The sequence below is a fragment of the Rhinoraja longicauda genome, chromosome 7 (genome assembly GCF_053455715.1).
Source record: "Rhinoraja longicauda isolate Sanriku21f chromosome 7, sRhiLon1.1, whole genome shotgun sequence".
Lineage (NCBI taxonomy): Eukaryota > Metazoa > Chordata > Chondrichthyes > Rajiformes > Arhynchobatidae > Rhinoraja > Rhinoraja longicauda.
This window is the reverse complement of record NC_135959.1, coordinates 14,197,169-14,223,414: the sequence shown is the minus strand read 5'-3', so window position 1 is coordinate 14,223,414 and position 26,246 is coordinate 14,197,169. Positions and strand designations below refer to the sequence as shown.

Here is a 26,246-nt window from a genome sequence, read left to right as displayed (position 1 = left end):
CAGTTATTCCTCTTTATTCAAAGGAATAAACAAGAAAAAACTGCCAATTGATCAGCATCCAAGATAGATATAATCAGCATATTAACCTTTCATTGATACATTATTTAACTAACTGGTTTGGAATTTTCTACGGTTTCTAGTCTATTATAGTTTCTGTCGGATGTTGGTCGCATAATTTTTGGTTATTCTTGTGAATATATTGTAGCTATTTTCTCTTTTGGAAGAAAGAGATAACTAAAGCCTCTATGCTGGTGTTGAATTTGGGTTAATACAGCAAATGGTAAATGATTGGAAATAAAACTATTTTTGCTTGTCATTTAAATCTATGCCAAGCAAATCTTCAAAGACCTCGATATTTGCAATTAGTTGGGCTGTCTGATTAATGTAATAATAATAATAATAATAATGCATTACATTTATATAGCGCTTTTCATACACTCAAAGACGCTTTACAGGGATTTAAAGAACATAGGGAAGTGAATAAATAGATAAATAAGTAAACGAACAGAGAAAGGAGACAGAAGGTGAGGTGACCTTCAGTGGTTGAAGGCAGTGCTGAAGAGGTGAGACTTCAGTGATGTTTTGAATGTGGTGAGTGAGGAGGAGTCTCTGACGGTTTGGGGTAGTGAGTTCCATAGGGTGGGAGCAGCGATGGAGAAAGCCCTGTCCCCCCAGGATCTGAGTTTGGTCCGGAGGGGGGGGGGATAGGAGATTGGCAGCAGCAGAGCGGAGGGTGCAGTTGGGAGTGTGCCTGTGGAGGACGTCAGTCAGGTAGAATGGGGCCAGGTTATGCAGGGCTTTGTAGGTCATGAGGAGGATTTTGTACTGGATTCTCTGGGGGATGGGGAGCCAGTGGAGCTTGTAAAGGACGGGGGTGATATGGTCATGGATCGGGGTGTGGGTGAGTAGACGGGCAGCGGAGTTTTGAATGTATTGAAGTTTACTGATGATTTTTGAAGGTGCGCCATAGAGGAGGCTGTTGCAGTAGTCCAGACGGGAGGTGATGAAGGCGTGGATGAGGGTTTCTGCAGCTGTGGAGGAGAGGGATGGACGGAGACGGGCAATGTTTTTGAGGTGGAAGAAGGCTGTCTTTGTGATGTGTTTGATGTGTTTGTCAAAGGAGAGGGTTTGATCAAAGATGATTCCAAGATTCCGGATGTGAGTGGAGGTGGATACTGGGAGACCATCAATATTGAGGATGAAGTTTTGGGTGGATTTGGTGTAAGCAGGACTTCTAAAGGGTAGACCTACCAGTGGAAGCTGGCTTTGTTTTTGCCGACATGTTCATATTCCAAGCAGAGCTGTGTGCTTTCAGATATGCAACTGAGAGGAAATGACTTGTGCTTTACCAATTGGCCAAGTGATTTTAGATTGAACTGCAACAGCAATACCTTCTTTCGCATGGATTGGTGTTAGTGGGATAAATACTAAATATGTTTCTTTCCTTCCTATAATAAAACTTTTTGCACTTGATAAGTGATAAGGATAAGTGATAAAGACCCGCATAGTTTGTAACAGGGAACCTCTTAAGTGGCTTTATGAAAATTCCATTCAAGATAGAGTCGTGATATTGGAATAACTTTAAAGTAAGTTTTGAACAGTTGAGGGTGTGAAGGAAATATTTTCTCGGATTCGGAAGAGATGTCAGTGAGCTATCTGCAGTTCTTTGTCAAACCTCATGCACAGAAGAATACATAGAAAGCATACTGTCATCTTGCATCACAGCTTGGTTTAGGAACAGTTCTACCCAAGAACGCAAGAAATTGCAGAGAGTTGTAGATGTAGCCCAGTCCATCGCATAGACCAGACTCCCCACCATTGCCTTAATCTACATTTCTCGATGCCTCGGAAAAGCAGCTAACATCAATTACTTAAGACTCAAAATGCTGGAGTAATATAGCGGAGCAGGCAGCATCTCCGGAGAACATGGATAGCTGATGTTTCGGGTCGGGATCCTTCTTCAAACTTGTAGGATCCCGATCCAAAGCTTTGCCTATCCAATGCTGCTCTAGAGATGCTGCCTGACCAGCTGAGTTACTCCAGCACTTTGTCTTTTTTTTTGTTTTGTAAACCAGCATCTGCAGTTCCTTGAATCAATATTCAAAGACTTGTACCACCCTGGTCAATCCTCCTCCTCCCTGCTCCCATCTGGCAGAAATTTAGGAAGCTTGAGAGTGCACACCACTGAATCAGGAACAACTTATTTCCTTCTGTCATCAAGATTCTGTACAACTAAGCTAAGATACTGTTGGATTCACCTCTACCGCATTGTGGACACTGGGCTTTGTGTATGTAACAGGAAAATAACTGCAGATGCTGGTTCAAATTGAAAGTAGACACAAAATGCTGGAGTAACTCAGCGGGTCAGGCAGCATCACAAGAGAAAAGGAATGGGTGATGTTTCAGGTCGATACCCTTCTTCAGTCTGAAGTAGGGTCTCAACCCAAAACGTCACCCATTCCTTCCCTCCTGAGATGCTGCCTGACCCACTGAGTTACTCCAGCATTTTGTGTCTACCATGTGTATGTAACACATGCTCCACAATGGTGAGAACTGCATTCTGCACTCTGTACCTTCCCCTTTGCTGTACCTATTGTATTTGAGTTTGACTTCATTGTATTTATGTTTAGTATTATCTGATCTGATTGGATAGCATGCAAAGCAAATCGTTTCACTGTACATTGGTACACATGACAATAATAAACCTAAACCAACATCACTGTGAAAGACGGAAACGGATATTTGAAATGTAATTTATACTTGAAGGTTGAACTAACCCACTTTCTGTCATTGAGAGATATGTTTAGCTCCTTTTGTGACGTACAAATATAAAATTCATTAATCTGTTTGTGCCATAAAATCTAATTAGACAGAAATAATGGCTTGGTGAATTAACAAATTGATTGGTACACTCTGTTCTTTATATTTTGGAGTGGGCTTGAAGCATGGTTTTGAAAGGAAACTGATTTCAGTAATTTATCTTTGATAAGATGCCCATGAAATTACTAATGACCTATTTATTGTAAATCAAGTTATTGTATTGGTATAAGAGGTATTTGCATATCATCAATGGTTGGACACAGTGGCCCTTTATTGCATGGAGATTATGTGCGAGAGATGAGGGGAACAAGGCTTTTGTTGCCATGATAAAAGAGACATGGGTCATCTTGTATGTATTTTTTTCATCCAGTTGTACGCATGGTTCTGTTTGTAGATCTATTGTACAGATAAAATTAAAAATTATGTATTATATGGATTTGTGTTATGTTTTGTTGTCAGAAAGTAAACATTCCAATTATTGATTCCTGTGACAGAGGGAACACAAGATAGCGACTGAACCATTTGCAAAACACTGGCTTGATATTTCTGAGATCTCTCAATTGTAACCAAGAAATGAGAGCTCTGTCTCTCTGAGCTGTTGGAGTTCCATTTCTTATGATGATCATATCAATCAGAAGGCCAGACTTTTCATTCCATTCTCCCAATGGTACTCAACTCCCAGTTTTCCCTAAACAGATTTGTCAAACTCCAAGCTTCCCTTGCATGATGTTAAATCAAAAGATTACACACCTTCCAAGTTCCAACAGAGGTGTAAAACTTCTAAACACCTCGGATCGTCAGGCAGCGTCTCTGGAGAAAAGGAATAGGTGACCAGTCTGAAGAAGGGTCTCAACCCGAAACGTTACATATTCCTTTTCTCCAAAGATGCTGTCTGAGTCTGGAGAAGGGTCTGGACCTGAAACAACAGGCAGCGTCTCTGGAGAAAAGGAATAGGTGACCAGTCTGAAGAAGGGTCTCAACCCAAAACGTCACCAATTCCTTTTCTCAAGAGATGCTGCCTGACCAATTGAGTTACTCCAGCTTTTTATGTCTATCTTCGGTGTAAACCAGCATCTGCAGTTCCTTCCTATACTTTCTAAAATGCCTCTCTGCTTTTGCGATCTCCATTGTAACTGTTCCCCCTCGGTTCTGCTCGTCACTGTTAAATTCCAAGCATTTAGTGCATTTACTGTCCATATTTCCTATTTGAATATGGGAAGAAATACAAATTAAATACATGGATTAAGGGGCACAAAAAAATAAGGCTACTTTTTTGTGGAATAATGGAGAGTTGGTTTTAATTTCAGAAATATACAGTCCTAGAAAAATAATTACCTGCATGTAGAATTTGATTTAGTGTACATGTTAGTCTTTATGCCATATCTTGTTGCGAGTATAAGATGTAGAGTAAACACACTTCTCTCATATGGAGTGGTTTCCAGAATCTTAATTAGTTTTTATAGTTTTTGATCCTTGCATTAAGAAGTTAACATGTATAAAATCAATGGTCTATTGCTATCTGACCTTTAGATAAACCAGATTTTGATTGATTGATTGATTGAATGTTCTGTTTACCTCTCAAACAATGTAATTAAATGTTTTCTCCACTAGGTACTCCTTTGGCCAAGTTACCAGTGTTATGTAAGAAGACACCAGATGCATGTGCAAAGTCTATGGTGTCTGCTGTCTCCTTTCTCCTTGGACTCTGCTTGGTGACGACTGGTTAATTTTCTTGTGCGGATATTTATTGGTGTGATCTAGCATCTTCAGTACTGCCATTCATGGGTATGCAATTTAAATATATATTTTAAGAAACCATCTGTTTTGACCTGCATTCCAAGATCTCTAGTTATAAAATCCCAGGATGTGATAATTTTGTTTTCTAATTATAACATGTATTCCTGAGGTTTATGCTTGGGGTCAATACAATGTGAATTATCAACAAAGTGCTGAATTATCAACAAAGTGCTGTAAGAAAGGGTGTTAAACTATTTCATTTGCTGGATTTGAACACTATATTTACCACAAAGTGTGATGGCAAATCATAGTTGATATAAAGATCATAATATCGCTTGACATTGAGCTCCAATAAAAATCATGTCAGAATAACTAAACTCAAACCAAACAACCTATTTGGTAAAAAGAAATAAAGTGCTGGAATAACTCAATTTATCAGGCTGCATCTCTGGAGAACATGAATAGGCAATATTCCGGGAAGGGTTCCAACCCAAAACTTTGCCTATCCATGTTCTCCAGAGACCCTGCCTGACCCACTGAGTTACTCCAGCACTTTGTGTCCTTTTGTGTAATGACCACCATCTGCAGTTCCTTGTTTGATAACTTCTTTCAAACAATTCCCACTTTCTTTTCCTATTTATAACTTTTTGATTTCTTTGCTGAAAATATAAGTGAAATGATCATTGTTCCTATAATCTATTTGTCAACACAACTTTTATTTTCCTTTTCCATTCTTAGCAACCGTCTCCCCATAACAACCCAACGCACTGATATTATTCCTTCTTGGGAAAGGAAATAAATGTTGCTGCTACTGCTTCTCACTGATTGTGTCAGAAGAGATTGTCAACCACTTCTCAATCCAAAACAAAATATTTACACTTGGGTGAAACCATAACGCAGCCCAGAATTACTACCCAGGTTTTGTTCTGAGATGTGATTAGTCCACTTTCATTCTTTATTGCTATCTGTTCAATTCTTTCTCGCAGCGGTAGAGTTGCTGCTTTACAGCGAATGCAGCGCCGGAGACTCAGGTTCGATCCTGACTACGGGTGCTGCACTGTAAGGAGTTTGTACGTTCTCCCCGTGACCTGCGTGGGTTTACTCCGAGATCTTCGGTTTCCTCCCACACTCCAAAGACGTACAGGTATGTAGGTTAATTGGCTGGGTAAATGTAAAAATTGTCCCTAGTGGGTGTAGGATAGTGTTAATGTACGGGGATCACTGGGCGGCACGGACTTGGAGGGCCGAAAAGGCCTGTTTCCGGCTGTATGTATATGATATGATATGATATGATATGATATTGAATTATAATTTGGTTAGATGTTTCTTTATTGTCACGCCACATTGCCTCTCATTTGGATGAATACAAGTTAACTTAATTAAAAGGAATAAACTGGAAATAATTCTACAGGTAGCAGAGAGGGTAATAGGAGGAAAGAGATTTAAAATAATTGTAAAAGGAAATGGAGGAAGATGTATTTATAAAAACATAGTTATTATAATCTGGAATGTGCTGTGTTAGACAGGATAGTGGAACCATATGTAAGTGAGAAAGAAAAACTTGCAGGCTGTGGGAAAGAACAGAGGATTAATTGGATAGCTTTTTCAAATATCAACCACAGGATTGATGGACTGAATCATTTCCTGTGCAATTTGATTTGTATCTCTGAATCCAAACATGCAAATTAATTCTGTGCTAGAGGTTTGGTTTTGTATGGTGACACATACTTCCGCCTTCAGAGTTTCCAAGATAATGGTTATCATTCCTGAACCCTGAATCCTGGAGGTCCACTTCGTCATGCACTGCAAGCGTGTAGGTTTTCGCAATATTTTTTCAATGTTGGACACTCTTGGAGAGTGATGCACAAAGATTATTTATATTGGCACTCTTCAGCGACAGATACCAAAGGAGCCTTAAAGTAAAAATCTTGGGAATGCAGCTTTCTCGCTGCATTTTCTGGTTTTGATTTCGGATTCCAAACCTTTTAACACATTCTTCCTTATTCATAAGGAGCCTACAACTTGAGCTTTGCAAGCAATTAAAAGACTAGCAGAAGAAAAAAAAAGATATTACTCATGAGAAAATGTCAGCAAGTGAGCAAAGTCCTCGGCACAGTAAAGCCAGGACCATGCAACGTGCTTCAACGTTTGAACTGTCTTCGGATATGTTAAACTTATCTCTGGCAGGTGAGTTTTTTTGTGCAAATATATAAACCTATTGCCTTGAACTCCTAGTAAACTTCTCTGAACTGCCAGAAATTTGCCCACTTGCTTATTCGAATCCTTGTTCTCTTTGTAACCAACATTCCTACCTATCTTTGTGTTATCAGCACATTTAACAATCATATCTTTTGGTGCTTTCATATAAATTGGTTGAGGCACATGACTGATCTTTTAAGGACCAGAAAGCTGCCTTCTTCACAGTGACTACCTTTTTTAGCTAATTTCCTTTTCACTTCTGAATTTATATTATTTTTGCTTTTCAGCCTGTTTGACCAATTATCTATTTTTTAATCTTGAAAACCTTAAGTGGATCACATCATTTTCTCCTTTATAAATGTAAATTCTTGTGAGCATGTGCAAAAGTACATGTTTCCTGTCTTTTATCTTGCACTTTCTGAAAGGATAGTGGTTTGATACAGGTAGGTAATTCTACTATTCAGATTAAGATTTGTCACCATAAGCCAAGAATCAAACATGAGTGGTCCAGATCAGTTTGTCCTGTACTACAATGGAAAACACATTAATCTTATTTTACTGTGTCTGTTTCCAGTTACTGCTTTGTGCATTGCTGATTTGATGATTTAAATTGGGATGGTGTAAGGTAAATTAAGAATGAAAATAACATTACAGTACTGAATTGCTTATTTTTCCAAGTTAAGTTCACATTCATACATTTACCTTTTTTCACTATTGATTTTATCCTTTCCTGTATAAGCTTTGGTAAAACTCCTGGCTATCTCTAATAAAGAGATATCTGGTTAGTGCAATGTAAATTTTGCACATAAGAGGAATATAGAAACACATTAAAGGGCACTGACTCAAGCATTAACTTAATGTTAATTTGCTCCCGTTGAGTCCTGTGCATCATCGTGATTACAAATTTGTCTTCATGATTCAATTTAAGATTCAATAATCCTTGATAATAATGATACTTGTGAACTTGGTGCATGAATTAATAACTAACCTATTGACAAATCTATTTTCTAGCTAACAGCCAGGATCCAGATGAACCTATTTTGGAATTTAGTTTAGGTGGGTGTTACACAATCACTTCATTGTTTAGTAAATTCTGTTTGCTTAAAACAATTAAATCTATCTTTTTATCGCGTTCATCTTTTGAATAGAAAAGAATGTCTGGTTGTACACAAGCTGCTGTTCCGGTTTTTTTTCAGCGAACAATTGCAGATGTCTAAGCTAGACCAGATATTGTCCCATGAGAAGGCAATGAACAGAGCTTGCTTGTAAGCTTTCCCACTTCGCCCAGAGCAACACAATTAAAATTAGGAGTTTGGCATGATGTGACAGAGCGGTTAGGATTCTTCATTCTATGCCGCTGAACATTGGTGCTACATTGATGTAAAGTTAGGGGTTATGACATTTAATAATTTACCCTAAAAATAGTATATCTTTATTTTGCTTATCTTCATGAATTGTATACCTGGTATAAGTTTTGACTTTTGAATGATTGTCAGTCTAATTTACTTTGTGGCAGTTATCAGTTTTTGTTCAAAGCAAAAGGAAATTATGTTGGAAAAGCTTGGAAGATGCAGTAGGTGAAAAATGGGTGGTTCAGCAATCCCAAGCCATGGCTGAATTCTTGAACATGCACCTAATTGTTTGTCACTGTCTGAACACTTGTTCATTTCTGCATGGTCCAACAATGAAGCTGGCTCTGCAGATTTCCCAGACTTAGTCTGTGAAATTTGTCCTTTAAACCTGTGCTTGGTTCATCTGCTGTAATCTAGCAGACCCAATTTTAATTGGAATAAATAACAACATGCTATGTTTTATTTAACTGTTTTTTTCAAATATGATTTTCTTTTTTTTTCCTGAGATATTTAATAAATTATCATTTTCTTTCATCTCTGAGATGGTGACAATCATTCTATCATATGATCTATAGAGCAATTCACAAAATGATTTGAGCATGGAAACCAGTAATTTAAAAGAGATTCCTGGGGATCTTATCGAAACATATAAGATTATTAAGGGGTTGGACACGTTAGAGGCAGGAAACATGTTCCCAATGTTGGGGGAGTCCAGAACCAGGGGCCACAGTTTACGAATAAGGAGTAGGCCATTTAGAACGGAGATGAAGAAAAACTTTTTCACTCAGAGAGTTGTAAATCTGTGTAATTCTCTGCCTCAGAAGGCAGTGGAGGCCAATTCTCTGAATGCATTCAAGAGAGGTAGATAGAGCTCTTAAGGATAGCGGAGTCAGGGAGTATGGGGAGAAGGCAGGAACGGGGTACTGATTGAGAATGATCAGCCATGATCACATTGAATGGCTCGAAGGGCCGAATGGCCTACTCCTGCACCTATTGTCTATTGTCTATGAATCCAGATAGTGATAAAGTTTTTCACCCAGAGGCTGGAACATGATGCCCAGGAAGGCTCATTCATTGAATATATTCAAGATTAATTGATAGCTATTTAGATATGAAGGGAATCAAGGGCTTGATGGGGTTAGTGCAGGCAAGAGGACTCGAGGTAAAAAGCCAACTTTGATCGTAGCAGCAGATAGGTTAACTGCCAACTTCTACTACTATTTAGTTGCTCATGATTGGGAACGATCTGTAATGATGGGGACTGATGCTTAACCTCCAGAGAAAGTTGTCCATAAGAGCAGATGTCAAGGCCAGACTTGAGCCAGCCACAGGAAGATTTAAGTCTGTTAATATGTTAATATTCAGAGCACTGGTGTAAAGGAGAGCTGGAGAAAGTGCACGCAAATGATGTGCAACTTGCCATTTCAGTTTGGATTTTAGTTGCACAATATGTGCATGACCAAAAGTAGGGGAGAAAAAACTGCTATTAGTGGTAGGAAAGAACTGCAGATGCTGGTTTAAATCGAAGGTGAACATAAAATGCTGGAGCAACTCAGCGGGACAGGCAGCGTCTCTGGAGAGAAGGAATGACTTTTTCCAGAGAAGGAAAAGTCAGTGAGACTTTGGCTATGATCAGATAGATGTTTCTATTGCAAGTACTGGTCAGGAAGAAATAATGGGAAAGGAAAGGAAATTAAATATCAAGAGCCATGTGTGCATAACGGAATATTCACAGGGCAAAGCAAGTTGTCTATCTGGCATAGAGTCTGCATTTTGAGAAAAGGATAGGACTATTGAAGGGAATGGAAACAACCAGTGAAAATATCACAGCAAAAACTGAACTACTCTCACCAAACACATAATGGCTACTGTTCCATTAGTGTAATCAGCATGTAATTTTTTTAAATCATTGCTATTTATATAGAAATGAAATTGTTTTTGCTTGTCCCTACTCCAATAGCATGCAGTGAGCTGATCACTCCTTCCCTGGACCGAAAGCCGAACAGTTTTGTATCAGTAAGCGTGACGACCCCTCCACAAGCTTTCTGGACAAAGCATGTGCAAACTGAGATTATAGAGGTGAGTTCCCGCCAGTATAACCTGGGAATTCATGGAAGACCTTCTTACAATGTTTGAACCAGAATGTAGGTTGCTTGCCTTTGCCCACCAAGTCAAAGTTTATCTGTGGTCCCAGCCCCAACTGCACTTGATTTCCTACACCTTCAGCTTAATTTACACTAAATTGACCAACTTTCTCTTCTCGTCCCTCACGTTTGCTAATTTTGTGATTGTTCTTTTCAAAAAATGCAACTTCTTCATATCTGTCATATTTACCATTCTTAGACAGATCAGCTCTTGATTCCTATACAAATCATTGCCATATTTCCAATGCCATTTCCTCTCAACTCCTTCCAAACCCATGTCCAATCAGATTTATGTCCACTGCTATTGTTCTCAAATAACTGTGATAATCTCAGATAGGATCTAATGCGGCTGTTGCAGATATAACTTATTTCTCATCATCCAGCTCAAAATGTCTGCAGTCTTGGCTTGACATGACTGATCACATCATATTCCTCCCATGCCGCTTCAGTGTCAGCCAAGTGCAGTGGCGTCCTTTCCCACATCCTTAACGGTTCAACCTCCCGAGTTCTGTCTTTGACTGTAAATGGCCATCAACCTGAAACAATGGCTATATTTTTCTCTCCACAGTGCATGACCTGCATTTGTGTGTTTTAGCCATGTTATCCAGCTTGCAATATGCTACTTTCTCTGATCTAGACTCTCACCTATTTTTCTTCTGCATACTGCATCTCGGTGACTAAATGAATTGGATTATCCTGGACCAATCCAACTGTATAAACCAGTAGCCTCTTTTTTTTCCAGATGCAGTGTGTTGAGCAAGCTAATCACTAGCACAGACTTATTCTCCAGCACCCCCACCTTCACCCCCTCTGCAAACAATCAATGGACATGTGGCAAGGTTGGGTAGTTCAAGCAGGCAGTAGATCTCAAGCAATAATGTATCCTGCTACATTAACCCTGATAGCCTTTTACTTACAACATGCTGACTGTTATAGGGTTTTGAAACAGTCTTTAATAGTCTCATCAGAAATATTTAAAAGCTATTCATACAGATGAAGAATAAATTTAAAAAAAAGAAAGTGACAATTTAATCAAAAACTCAAAGGCTAACAAATAATTTAAAATATTAACATAAAGTATAAAATCATTTTATAAAAGAAAAGAAAATCTTAGGGTTGTCATTCTTATGGCCAAAGGGCATCCTGTCCCCTTTCCCAGTCAATCACTACTATCCTGATAGTCTCATCACTCATCACCAAGTCTATCAGTGGAACAGTCGGACAAATGCACTGCATCAGCTTGTCAGGATATCTTGGACTTCTGTGTTTGGCTCAAAGTACATGGGAAATTGAGGCTTCAAGGTACAAATAGTTTTTACCAAATGCTCATTTCACTACCCATGGCAGTACGTTCATTTTGACATCAATAATTGTGTTTCAATAAAAAAAGTTACACCTGAATTCCTCATTGAATTTATGGGTTGACATCTTATACTAATAGTTTTATTCACAAAATGCTGGAGTAACTCAGCAGGTCAGGCAGCATCTCGGGAGAGAAGGAATGGGTGACGGTTCGGGTCGAGACCCTTCTTCAGACTGATGTCAGGGGGGCGGGACAAAGGAAGGATATAGGTGGAGACAGGAAGATAGAAGGAGATCTGGGAAGGAGGAGGGGAAGGGAGGGACAGAGGAACTATCTAAAGTTGGAGAAGTCGATGTTCATACTGCCCAGGCGAAATATGAGGTGCTGTTCCTCCAATTTCCGGTGGACCTCACTATGGCACTGGAGGAGGCCCATGACAGAAAGGTCAGACTGGGAATGGGAGGGGGAGTTGAAGTGCTCGGCCACCGGGAGATCAGTTTGGTTAATGCGGACCGAGCGCAGGTGTTCAGCGAAGCGATCGCCGAGCCTGCGCTTGGTTTCGCCGATGTAAATAAGTTGACATCTAGAGCAGCAGATGCAATAGATGAGGTTGGAGGAGGTGCAGGTGAACCTTTGTCTCACCTGGAAAGACTGTTTGGGTCCTTGGATGGAGTTGAGGGGGGAGGTAAAGGGACAGGTGTTGTATCTCGTGCGGTTGCAGGGGAAAGTGCCCGGGGTTGGGGTGGTTTGGGTAGGAAGGGACGAGTGGACCAGGGTTACGGAGGGAACGGTCTCTGCGGAACGCAGAGAGGGGAGGGGATGGGAAGATATGGCCAGTGGTGGGGTCCCGTTGTAGGTGACGGAAATGTTGGTGGATGATATGTTGGATCCGCTGGCTGGTGGGGTGGAAGGTGAGAACGAGGGGGATTCCGTCCTTGTTGCGAGTGGGGGGAAGGGAAGCAAGAGCGGAGCTGCGGGGTGTAGAAGAGACCCTAGTGAGAGCCTCGTCTATAATGGAGGAGGGGAAGCCCCGTTTCCTGAAGAACGGGGACATCTCGGAAGCCCTAGTGTGAAACACCTCATCCCGGGCGCAGATGCGGCGTAGACGGAGGAATTGGGAGTAGGGGATAGACTTTTTGCAGGGGATCGGGTGGGAAGAAGTGTAGTCCAGATAGCTGTGCGAGTCAGTGAGTTTATAGTAAATGTCCGTCACTAGTCTGTCTCCTGTGATGGAGATGGTGAGGTCCAGAAACGGGAGGGAGATGTCGGAGATAGTCCAGGTCCGTCACTAGTCTGTCTCCTGTGATGGAGATGGTGAGGTCCAGAAACGGGAGGGAGATGTCGGAGATAGTCCAGATATACTAATAGTTTTTGTGACAGAGTTTTGAACTCTGTCACAAATGAATATCCTCTGTGTCTCCCCTGTTGAGCTCCTTCCATAATTTTAAAGATGATCTTTGAATTTGTTTTTTAAGAAGACACTGTCTGAAGAAGGGTCACGACCCAAAACATCACCTGTTCATTGCATTCACAGATGCTGCCTGACCGGCCGTTACGCTAGCATTTAGGATTTTTCTCAAGATGTTAGTTGTTTTGGCTTCATTGATTACTGTAGCCCCTCTTCTGATATATATATATATTTTTTTGGAATAAGTTTATTGGCCAAGTATGCATATACAAGGAATGTGCCTTGGTGCTCCACTCACAAATGACAACACAAACATACAGTTAACAATTAAGAATAAAGCATAACCACATCAAAACAATAAGGATACAACATTATGGTCTAAACATGTGGGTGAAAATAAACCAGAGCAAAAAAGACACTACAGACTTTGGTTATTGAGTAGAACTATCACTCGTGGAAAAAACCTGTTTTTCCATTTCTTTCAGAATTGCAACTTTTCTTTCAATGTTTTCCCCGCACATTTGAACATATTTTTAAAAAATATTTATTTCCACGTTATTTTACAAAACATTTTGTACCGTCCAATTTATTCTTCCCTCCAATTAGTGACATGTAACCTTATATGAAGTGAATTCCAGTATGGGCTCATACGAATAAACCAGAGTTGCACACATCCTTTTCATTACAAAGTCTACTTACTTTTATCTTCATAACTCTTTTCCCCAGTCCACGTGTCTGTATCTGTTATTTTCAGACATGAATATTTTTTCTAGTCTATCTTTTTGTACTCCATAAGATGTTTATTGATACTTGGTTCCCGGATTCTATTGCTATGTGCACCAGGTTAAATGTTTATCTGGTATTCTGATCTTTTCAATATCTTATCCCTTTTCTGTACCACCTTCCACAATATTCTCAGAACTCAGTCCTCTGACATTGTGCATCTCTCCCTATTCTTCCTATTCTTTGCTTCAACATTGCTGATTTGCCTGTATTCCAAGCTGAGAAACTAACCTGCCTAAATCCCATTTATCCACCAGCCCTATTTCTTTGAAGCCCACATCACTAGTAAGGTTTTGCCTATTGCTAACATCATCCCTCTTTATCAGAAATTATTTAATGTCTGACTGTATCTTTGAAGTTTTTCTAGATTATTTTTATTTTAAAATCACAAAAAAATACGTTCTTTCAAATTATGTAAGCCGTCAAGAGAATTATAAATTTAAGGGTGCAAAGTAAAATGTAAACGTTTACAAGTATTATAAAAAATGTCTTTGGTCAGCAGATGGTGAACAGTTATTACCATGTATGGTTGAGAATGTTAAACTGAGGTATAAATAAGAACAATACTTGGGTTGAGGGTGGACAAAATTATTCACAAACTATATACAGTCCTTTCACATTCTTAATAAACTGTCTTGTGCTGTATTTTTATGTGGTTTTCAGCAAGATTTGTCTTTCAGATTAATAGCTTTTTCCTTTTCTCTTGCAGGGTACAAACAATCCAATTTTTCTAAGCAGTGTTGCATTTTTCCAGGATTCTCTCATTAATCAAATGACACAAATGAAACTTTCAGTGTATGATGTCAAGGATAGATCTCAGGGAACTGTAAGTGCTACAATATTTGCCTCTGTATGAAATTAACTGTTGTTAATATCGAAAGTTCAAAAATCAAGTCGAGCAAGTGGAGCAGAATTGCAGTGCAATCATCAGTTTTACTTCGGTAAATCCATTCACTGACATCGTGACCATTAAATTATGATATATTGCATTTTATACTGACAAAATGAGTAACGCATAGAATCTTCTGTGGAAAGGTATTTATTCAGCTACGATTATATATTGTGAACAAAATGCTGGAGTGACTCAGCGGGTCAGGCAGCATCTCAGGAGAGAAGGAATGGGTGACGTTTTGGGTCGAGACCCTTCTTCAGACCTTCTTCAGATTTGTACCAGCATCTGCAGTTATTTTCCTACATATATTGTGAACAGATCATTTGCAATGTTCAACGATTTAGCATGGAAACAAGCTATTCGGCCCACCGAATCCACGCAGACCATTGATCACCCATTCACATTAGCTCTATGTTATTCCATTTTCTCATCCACTCCTTCACACCGGGAGCAATTCTTTTTACAGAGACCAATTAACTTACAAAACCACATACCTTTGGGATGTGGGAGGAAACCGGAGCACCTGGGGGGGGGGCAACCCAGCACTCAAGGGAGATTATGCACCCGAGGTCAGGATCGAACCCGAGCCTCCAGCGCTGCGAGGCAGCAGTTCAACCAGCTATGCCACTGTGCTGAGACATCCCTTAAACGGAGCATTGATGACTCCCTGCGTGGCTTGGTGATTAATAATATGGTAAAAGATAGAAACGCACAGGACTAAGAAGTTCATAAGTTCATTTCCTTAGCTGTACTTGATCTCAGTGTATGTGGAGGTTGCAGCAGTGCAATTGGGCTCAGTGCTTCCGAATTCAGGAGAGACCAAATCAGTTGGTGGTCATGCTCTTAATTATTATCTTTACTGTAATCCTTATTGTCACGCTTGAGTGTGTGGATTGGAAATGGAATTGAACTTGTACTAAGGTCATTACGATATTCAAAGTTTATCCATGAGTAAAATCTACTTGGAGTTTAAAAATATTTATTAAAAATGTTTAAAAATGAGGGATCAGGCTGCAGGGCTGACTTGGAAGGGAGGCTGAGAACAGAGAAGTGGTTTTGGGAGCCACATTATTGTTGTAAAGGGGTGGTGCCGCAAGTAGAGACGCTGACTTAGTGCCAGAGAACCTGGTTCAATCCTGACATTAAGTGCTGTTTCAACTGAGCGTGTCAGGCAGCTTCTCTGGAGAAAAGGAATAGGTGACATTTTGGGTTGAAACTCTTCCTCAGACTGAGGAAGGATTTTGACCTGAAATGTCTGTCACCTGTTCCTTTTCTCCAGAGATGCTGCCTGACCCACTGAGTTCTTCCATCATTTCATGTCTATATCTTCGGTATAAACCAGCTTCTGCTGTTCCTTCCGACACACTCGGGGCTGTTTGTCAGGAGTTTGCATATTCGCCTTGTAGTTGATGGTAGGTGTTGACTTTGTGGGCCAACAGACCTGTTTCCATGCTGCATGTCTATGATTCCATGACTAATTTTATCTTTGACATAATGTACTTTCCGTAGTTAAATATATTTAAAAATAGTTTGATTTCTTTGTCATTTATTTCCAGTAAGCTAACACTATGGGCAATTACCATTCATACCTTATTTCTGGAATATCCTCCCCAGCAATGTTCACTTAAAACTCCCTTTCATCCAAAGCTCTTTCATTGTCTCAGTTATTTGTGTCAATCACCAATACTTGCCTTTTTCTCTGTCTTGTGTATTATTAATGTTTATAGCCTGATGTGAGCGGTTCAGGAGTAAATCAGTAACCCTGACTGCACAATTATCATATATATACAGCCGGAAACAGGCCTTTTCGGCCCACCAAGTCCGTGCCGCCCAGCGATCCCCAATCTGTCAAACGGCAACATTACAAACACTCACTCAGGCAGGTTGAAGACAACAGGCAATTGGCAATTTGCCCTGCATAACAGTGGAGAATCACAGCAGTACTAGGCCACAGAGCTTGTGAGGGTACAGTGGGAAATTACATCAGCTTGACTAACATACATACTAACAAATGTTGCACACATGTGCATATCAATCAGAGATTTCAGTTAGGAAACCACTCTGCATAACCAGCCTTGTCCATTATCCCTTCAATAGACAATAGGTGCAGGAGTAGGCCATTCGGCCCTTCGAGCCAGCACCACCATTCAATGTGATCATGGCTGATCATTCTCAATCAGTACCCCGTTCCTGCCTTCTTCCCATACCCCCTGACTACGCTATCCTTAAGAGCTCTATCTAGCTCTCTCTTGAATGCATTCAGAGAATTGGCCTCCACTGCCTTCTGAGGCAGAGAGCTCCACAGATTCATTGGAGATGAATTCCACAACTAACAATTAATACCACGCATAGATCCTCTGGAATCTTCTGGAACATCGACCATTCCGATTCCTTTATGATGATGAACTTTTTTTGTGTCTTCCCTTGCTTTTACTTGAGCACATCATACCTTGTTGAGATTATTCCTCGTCTCCACTCTCCATAAATTCCAGCATGTTCCTGCTTTTGCTTTGGTCACCAGGAATGCTGTTCTGCAGTTTCACATTACAATGTAATCAGGGCATTAACTTGCAGTACTTCTGAGAACATGCAGAGAAGTTGCCATCTGACTTGCCCCACTCTGCACATAACTTCTTCTCGCTCTCTGTCTCGTTTAGAAAAGCATCTTCATTGGCATGAATGAGTTGGGATGAAAGGCCTGTCTTTGTTGAGTATAACTTGATGAATCTCGGATGGTACCACTTGTTGCCCTGGTACAATTTACAGGACATTATTTGCATCTAAGAAATGAAATGATTTGCAGTGAGTAGTGTGTACTCTGAGGGTATATATTCAGCCTCAACTTTCTCCCTGCACCTTAAGGTTGAGCAATGACTGAATTTCTGTTGCCTACTTTGAGATCATGCTAAGCTACTTTGCAGAATACTCTCGTCTCAAATACCGGAACAATAGCCATAGCAGTGAAGTTCTTTCCCTAGCAAATGACCTTGTCTCACATGCTCTAATTATTTCACTGGAAGTATCATTTTGTACTGAGATCACTAAATAATTAATGCAACAAATCTCATCTTGTCTGATTCATTCCGATTCCCAGAGTGACCTCATTTATTTTAACTCCAAGGCCCAATATCTGAGCTATCTTTACTCTGTATCAGTTGTGAATCTGAGTGTACCAGTAAAGATGGTCCCCCAGTCATGATTGCTTAGAGCTTAGAGATACAGCGCGGAAACAGGCCCTTTGACTCATCGATGCCTACACCGACTAGATATCCACGCACTAACATTATCCTACGCACACTAGGGACAATTTACATTTATACCAAGCCAATTAACCTACAAACCTGTACGTCTTTGGAATTCTTTGAATTAAAATATATTTGTGAATCTTGGGTGTGTTGAATTTAGTATGCCTTTGATTTATACTTGTTTCCAGAGTTCACTGTTAAGTTTGCACTTTTATTAGTTAAAAACCTGAAAATGATGGAAATTCTCAGCCGATCAGATAATAAATGTGGTCATGCTGATGAATTAAGGAATTGGGAAACGGTTAAGGGGTAAACTGGTTTTATGATGCAAAAAGGGGGCAGGGGAGGAAAGAACAATAGGGAAATAGTTTTGAAGGGTGAAAAGCAAGGGAAATGAAATGACCGAAAAGGAATTAATGCAAAGTATTTAGGAACATAGAAACATAGAAAATAGGTGCAAAGTAGGCCATTCGGCCCTTCGAGCCATCATATTCAATATGATCATGGCTGATCATCCAAAATCAGTACCGCGTTCCTGCTTTCTCCCCATATCCCTTGATTCCGTTAGCCCTAAGCGCTATATGTAACTCTCCAAAGACGTACAGGTTTGTAGGTTAATTGGCTTGTTTAAAGTGTAAATTGTCCCTCGTGTGTGCAGGATAGTGCAGGATAGTTAATGTGCGGGGATCGCTGGTCGGCGCAGACCCGGTGGGTCGAAGGGCCTGTTCCTTGCTGTATCTCTAAACTAAATTAAACTAAACTAGAATACATCAAGAGACATTTATGTTTCTTTTAGTTGATGTAACTGCAGAATAATTATCTGGATTATCTGGTCAGAGGAATACAGAAAATCTGAAATATAAATACCAGAAATGCTGATTATTTGAAATTGTTGAACTCTTGGTTGTATCCAGGAGGCTGCAATGATCTAAGTCATAAGACTCTCGCAGTTACTTTACTGCTATGCTTGATTAACCTTATTTTATATAACTTAATCATTTTGTTAAGAACATGAGGAATTTCAATTGCTATTAATACATTTTCAGAGTCTCCTTTTGTAACTATTGTGACGGATTTTTTCCCTCACGGGTGGCTAGTGGGTGGAAAGCTGGGTGTGCTTTTTCTGGGTTCTATGGTTTCCTTCTGCATGCCAAAGACATACAGGTTTGTAGTTTAATTGGGTTCTGTAAAATTCTCCCTTGTGTGTAGGATAGTATTGGTGTGCGGGGTGATTGCTGGTTGGTGCGGACTCGGTGGACCGAAGGTCCTGTTTCCATGCTGTATCTCTAAAGTCTGAAGTAAAGTCTAACTCTTTATGCCTGCGGACCCAGCTCCAGCTTGCACTCTCATCTTCACCCTCCCCCCTTTGGCATTTTTGGGGTCCGAGTCATTAATCTTTAAAATGTGTTATGTAAGTACTCATCAACAGGAATATTTTGATGTTAATTTAGGATTCTGGTCAGTTTGCACAGAAGCATTTGAATTAATTCCGAGGAAGAAGCTAATTCGGAAGGCCTAATTAATATTTTTCTTATTTTCTAGATGTATCTGTTGGGTTCTGCAACGTACGTGGTAAGGGATTTACTGAAGGATAAGAATCACAGATTACACCTTATGCTACGGTCAGTAATATCCATTTCATTGACGCTTACTTCAAAAGTTGTGCAGATTTATAAGGGCTCAATGGAAGTGAAAGAGGCCTCTTGCCCTTTAGACCTGTGTCAGCTTAATCAAACGCCCATTTGCTCCCTCCCTTTCCCAATGAGTTTGCAATGGTTTGTCCTTCATTTATTCTTCTTTAGAGAAAGAAAACGGAGAAAGGCTACTCTTCTACAAGTTAGCGGTAGAAACCTCTTCCATTATATTTCGTTGTGCTACTTCAATAGGGGTCTTTTTCTCATTTCTATTTTGGATTTTTTTGGTAATTGCCTTAAATCTGCTGCACTGATTATCGATTTTTCTTGCGAGAAGGGCAGTTAATACCTAGAACAGATAGTGGGACAGACTAGATTTGTATTTGCGGCATTTAGATGAGTGAGAGACGTCTTGACTGGGTGCTTTGGAGAAGACCTTTCTTTGGGAGAGTTCATGGGCAGCACGGTGGCGCAGCAGTAGAATTGCTGCCTTACAGCACTTGCAACGCCGGAGCCGTGGGTTCGATTCCGACTATAGGTGCTGTCTCTACGGAGTTTGTGCATTCTCCCTGTGACAGCATGGGTTTTCTCCGAGTTCTTCGGTTTCCTCCTACACTCCTAAGACGTATATGTCTGTTGGTAAATTGGCTTATTATAAGTGTAAATTGTCCCTAGCGTGTGTAGAATAGTGTAAATGTATGGGGATCACTAGCCGGTATGGACTCGTTGGGTCGAAGGGCCTGTTTCTGCGTTGTACCTCTAAACTAAGCTAAATTTAAGACAGATGAGACCGTTTTTTTTCTCCTGAGATGTTTAAACTGTTCCTCAAAGGATGATGCAAGTCAAACACCGATGGAGAGAGATTATTGATAGGGGATGAAAGGTTACAGAAGATTGACCAGAATGCAGATTTTAGGTTATGACCAGATCAGCCATAGTCTTATTAAATGGCAGAGTAGACTTGAGGGCTGTATCTTCTACCCCTGCTCCTAATTCTTATGTTTGAAATGTTTCCAGCGCCAAAATTAAATATGGATGATCAGTTTTCATGAACTTTTAGGCATGTTAAAAATCAACCTAGTGAGGCTGTTTCTTTCCATTCTTCCTCAACCCCCTTACTATGTTGTTTTAATGTCAAACATATTTTACTGTAGATCTGCTGAAAATGAGCGAGTAGGTAATATTACTGTGATAGCATGGCAGATGGAAGACAAAGTTGAAGACAAGATTCCTGTGAGCAGATCACCTGATACCATAAATGGAAGGGTAAGTGTTCCAGATAAAAGCATGATGATGTGGAAATGATTCAAACTGATTTTTATTTTCAGATTAGTTTTCTCACTAGACATGATGAGTCTGTCATTGAGAAAACAAAAGCTAAACTTCTAAATCAAATTGCAAAATGCTCGGGTATCTGTGGAGGGACATTCTGGGTCGGAACTCTTCTCAGACTGATGGACAGGCAGCATCAGGAAGAAGAATTCTGATCCAAAACATCGCCTATCCATTCCCTTCACACATGTTGCCTGAGCCCCGGAGTTACTACAGTATTTTGAGTTTTGCTTAAGGTTCCAGAATCTTGTTTCTTGTATTGCTGCATTTTCTTGTATTTCTGTAAATTAAATCCTTTGTTTCCCATCTAAAGGAGCATTGATCTCTTCTTGAAGCGGTGTACTGCTTTAATATTATTAATCTGTCTCTAAAGACAAATAATCAGTTTTGTTTTTTGTTCTAAAATACTTCATTTTTTTGTTTTTGTTTTTTGCTTTGAAATAATTCATTCACAAGATGATCATTATTGATTATCGTCAATTGCCCTTTAGAAACTGGTAGGGGATTACTGCTTTGGTCTGCTGCATCCAAAGTGTGGAAGGTATTCCCACAATGCTGGTGGAGATGGAGTTTTGCAACATTTCTTTTTTTAAAAAGTAGTGTAATTCTGATTTTGAAGGCCAGCTTTTTCTCCCCCATTTAAGGCAACAGAAGTTGCAGGTTTGGGCAATGCTATTCAGCAAGGCTCCGCATGCTGCTGCATTACATTTTGTAGACAGTACACACTTCAAATGATGTTCTTAATTTTAAACTCCATAATGATTATCGGCATTGATTTTTGAAGTAATTAAACTAATTGCAGCTGTGCTAATATATAAATAAATATAACTCCTTTGCGATTCATGTCAGGGCCTTTCTCACCACAAAATACTCAGATATCCCATCTTTGAGTTTCACCATCATCTAATTAGATTTGAGGATCAGATTATTTCACAAAAATAAAAGCAGAAAATGCAGGTCAGGCAGCATCTGTGGCGAGAAAAAACAAAATGTTTCAGATTGCTTACTTTTGATCAGAACAGGGAAATTTAGAAAATAGTTTAAGGTTGAAGAGAACCGAGCAAGTTGGAGTTCTGCAAGGGTCGGTGCTAGGGCCGTGACTTCACGTTGTATATTAATGATTTGGACGATGGGTTTGAAGGCTTTATGGTAAAGTTTGCGGATGATACGAAATAGGCGGAGCAGCAGGTAGTGTAGAGAAAGCAGGGACTCTGCAGAAAGACTTGGACAGGTTGGGAGAGTGGGCAGAGAATTGGCAGATGGAATAGTAGTGTATAATAATAGATGGAATATTGGAGTAGAGTGTAGCAAAGTGTAGAGTCATGCATTTTGGTAGTAGGAATAAAGGCGTAGACTATTTTCTAAATGGGGTGAAAATCCAAAAATCGGAGGTGCAAAGGCATTTGGGAGTGCTGGTGCGGGATTCCCAAACAGTTAATCTGCAAGTTGAATCGGTAGTAAAGAAAGCAAACTCAATGCTAACATTTATTTCAAGAGGGCTTGTACACAAAAACAGGGATGTAATGTTGAGGCTCTATAAGGCACTGGTGAAGCTGCATTTGGAATATTGTGAGCAATTTCAGGCACCATATCTGAGGAAGGATGTGCTGGCTCTGGAGAGGGTCCAGAGGAGGTTTACAAGAATGATTCCAGGAATGAGTAGGTTAACCTATGAAGAGCGTTTGTCGGCAATAGCCCTGTACTCGCTAAAGTTTAGAAGAATGAGGGGGGGACCTCATTGAAACATACAGAATAGTGAAAGGCTTGGATAGAGTGGATGTGGAGAGGATGTTTCCATTAGTGGGGGAGTCTAGGACTAGAGGTCATAGCTTCAGAATTAAAAGACGTTCTTTTAGGAAGGAGATGATGAGAAATTTCTTCAGTCAGAGGGTGGTGAATCTGTGGAATTCTCTGCCACAGAAGACAGTGGAGGTCGTCAGTGGATATTTTTAAGGCAGAGATAGATTCTTGATTAGTACAGGTGTCAGAGGTTATGGGGAGAAGGCAGGAGAATGTGGTTAGGAGGGAGAGATAGATCAGCCATGATTGAATTGCAGAGTAGACTTGATTGGCTGAATGGCCTAATTCTACTCCTATTTCTTATGACCTTGTGAGAACAGCGAGCAGTTCAGAGAACAATGGGGAACGTCTGGTAGAATGGAGACCAAGAGAAAATGGATGGTGCGGATTAGTATCAACTGAGAGAGATTGGTGACAGCTTGTTAATGGCAGTGAATATCTTGAAGTGTACCTAGAACATAGAACAAACAGTATAGTATATGAAGAAACTGCAGATGCTGGTTTAAACCAAAGATAGACACAAAATGCTGGAGTAACTCAGCGGGACAGGCAGCATCTCTGGAGAGAAGGAATGGGTGACGTTTGGGTCTGAAGAAGGGTCTCGACCCGAAATGTCACCTATTCCTTTTCTCCAGAGATACTGACTGTCTGCCGCTGAGTTACTCCAGCATTTTGTGTCTATCTATAGAACAGTACAGCACAGGAACGATCCCGTCGGACCAGTGCTTGTGCCAAATATGATACCAAGTTCAACTGATCTCATCTGCCTGTACATGATCCATATCGCTCTATTACCTGCACTTCCATGTGCGTATCAAAAACACTATCTATCTACCTCCACCACTACCCCAGGGAATGCATTCCAGGCTCCCACTACTCATTGTACAAAAAAACTTGCCCTTCACATCTCCATTCATCTTTCCCCCTATCACCTTACATCTAGACCACAGTCAGTGTGAGTGCTAATTATCATGTACCTTTTAGCACTGTCTGCAACCGTAAAGAGGACGAAAATGGGAAAGTTCTAACTGCGTATGTGACAAATAAATTGACTATTGACTATTGCAAAAAATGTATAACGTTTTTTCCCCTCTATAACGTTACAGACTGTGTTGCCGGTTGATGAAAGTTTAACAGAATCTTTGACCTTTCGCTCAAGACACTCTTCACTGAAGAAAGATGCATTATTAAAATCAGGTATATAATATCAACGTGCCTTAGTTAGACTTCATGTCCTCCACCTGCCAGTTAAATTGTGCATTTATGCAACCTGTCCAGATGTGTGTGGCGTGTCTCCTAATTTCCAAACCAAGAGGTGTGCTTTGTTGGTCTGTTGTAAAAAAAATATTATATTATGATGGGCAGAGATGGTGTCTTATGGGTGGTCAGAGGTCGACAAGGAATTAATTGTTTGAATCTCAGGACTGCTCACAAATCATTAATTCTCAACCTATCCAGTAGGTGGCTCATGGTATCCGGTTATTCCGTGGGAGTCCAATGGCTGTCTTGTAGGACATACAGCTCCACATGCGACTCACAAAGAGCCTAATACCTGTATAATTAATGAAAATGGAGAGAGATGGAGGGAAATGCCTGGAGTAAGTTAGCATAAGTTAGCAACAATCCAGTATTTTGTATAGGCTGGGCAGTCAAATTGTGGCATCATATGCAAGAGGGTTAAAATGTCCACAAGAGTAAGTTTCCCACGATTGCTTGGATGCATCATTTTTTTAATTGTGTACAATCTGATCTTGACCTGCAATAGTGCAGCAGTAAACTGCTCTATTTGTGTAGAACCTCCAGACTCATTCTGCCAGTGCAGGTTTCTGCAATGGGAGCCAGATTAAATGGTAGTCCAATGACCCTGGAAAACTAGTGAAACCAGACTTGCGGATAAATCACAGTTTTATCTCTGATGAGGAACGATACCAGAACATTTCAGTTTCAAGGACATATGAAAGGATGTTTCAAACAAAATTTTAAATTCTGATAACTGTCTTCTACCTAAAACATTAACTCTGTTGTTAGGTAAACTCTAACTTGCAGAGTGCTTCCAGCTTTATCTGTTATTTCTGGTTTCCAGCATCTGTAGTTTCTTAGTTTTCCTTTAAATATATTTAGCTGATTGGTAATGTTTTGTTTTATAGTTTTAGTGAACTGTCCCCTTTCAATATTTAGCCTTTGTTACTCTGCACAGCTTTAGAGTAATTAGATCTTGGGATCTTGCAGCTCGACCCGAAACGTCACCCATTCCTTCTCTCCTGAGATGCTGCCTGACCTGCTGAGTTACTCCAGCATTTTGTGAATAAATACCTTCGCTTTACAAGTATCATCATTTGCTTGTCCAAAAGGAGTTTCATTAATGAAAATATTGAACAACAGAACGCCAGCAAAATGTGAAATGTCCCATCTGTTTATTTTAGTGTTTGGCGGGGTAATCTGTCGAATGTACCGTTTTCCTACAACGGATGGGAACCACCTGCGGATTTTGGAGCAGATGGCAGAGAGCATGTTATCACTTCATGTCCCCAGGCAGTTTGTCAAATTGGTCATTGAAGAGGATGCAGCAAGGTAACTTTTGTACACTGCTTTTTAATTAGTGTGAAGAAATGGCTGAAGGATGATTGAGTTGAGTTTAGTTGAATTTAATTTATTGGCATGTGTACCGAGGTACAGTGAAAAGCTTTTGTTGCATGCTAACCTGACAGCAGAAGGACAATGCATGAGTACAATCATTCCATCCACAGTGTACAGATACATGATAAAGGGAATAATGTGAATAGTTAAAATAAGAAATGCTGCTGTTAGAGCAGAGATTTAAAAGGGTGGAGCGGTTTGTAATGCGTGATTGCAGATCCACTTCTGTGACTGGCATACAAAGAGTCGTCTGCCTTGGACGCCGTCTTGGATCGTGGCACTGACAAACCTTAATTAGGTCCAGAACTGGAGTTTGACCTGGCTACTGAAATATATTATTTTACTCTTTCAAAACGAAAGGAAGATTAAAATAATATTTCAGAAGTTCAAAGTAGTTCACAAAATTAAACTAGTTCATGCAAGCAACATCTCAACAATACGTTGGTGTCTAATTGAAAAATCCTTAGGATTTCAGTGGCTGAATTGTAGAGCATACACCTCTGTGCATGCAGCTAGGTAAGAATCCATCTTTGAGAGCATAATAACTGTGTCACTGATGAAAATTAAGAGAAATGTTCTGGAGATAAGGTTGTCAGCTCCCAGAATTCTAAATAAAAATATTTATTTTGTTGCTTAATCTCTTTGGGATAATTCATAATTCAGGTGAGATTTTGATTATTTTATTTAAGAGTGCTGAGCCTTTAGAACAAATGTAATTTTACATTTTTAATCATTGAATCAATGTATGTTGTGCCAAAGATCACTGCTGTTCATTGCAGCAAGGATGCCTATTCTTTGCAGAATCGTGCCTTCCAAGTTCTTGGTCTTTCTGAATGTCAAAACCTTAGAATGCTTGCAGAGAATTTAGTGCCTTCTTGAAGCTTGGCCATGATAAAAGTGGGCTAGTCATATAACTCCCACATCCACATCATGAAGTTTTCTCTTTTTCATTAACTATCT

The 26,246-nt window shown here is 40.0% G+C and overlaps 1 protein-coding gene across 9 annotated transcripts in view; it reads left to right on the top strand.

Annotated features, from left to right (window-relative positions):
* Positions 1-26,246, top strand: part of LOC144595094 (inositol polyphosphate-4-phosphatase type I A-like) — a 136,706-nt gene that overhangs the window by 57,093 nt on the left and 53,367 nt on the right. For 8 of the 9 annotated variants that reach the window (XM_078402131.1, XM_078402137.1, XM_078402136.1 and 5 more), the window contains 9 exons: positions 4,432-4,605; positions 6,569-6,744; positions 7,768-7,812; positions 10,069-10,187; positions 14,456-14,572; positions 19,426-19,505; positions 20,672-20,783; positions 23,756-23,846; positions 25,073-25,220. In XM_078402131.1, the coding sequence (XP_078258257.1) occupies positions 6,642-6,744; positions 7,768-7,812; positions 10,069-10,187; positions 14,456-14,572; positions 19,426-19,505; positions 20,672-20,783; positions 23,756-23,846; positions 25,073-25,220 (815 nt within the window). In that variant the 5' untranslated portion in view covers positions 4,432-4,605; positions 6,569-6,641. The remainder of the gene's footprint in view (positions 1-4,431; positions 4,606-6,568; positions 6,745-7,767; positions 7,813-10,068; positions 10,188-14,455; positions 14,573-19,425; positions 19,506-20,671; positions 20,784-23,755; positions 23,847-25,072; positions 25,221-26,246) is intronic. The other variant, XM_078402132.1, reaches the window with a different exon arrangement.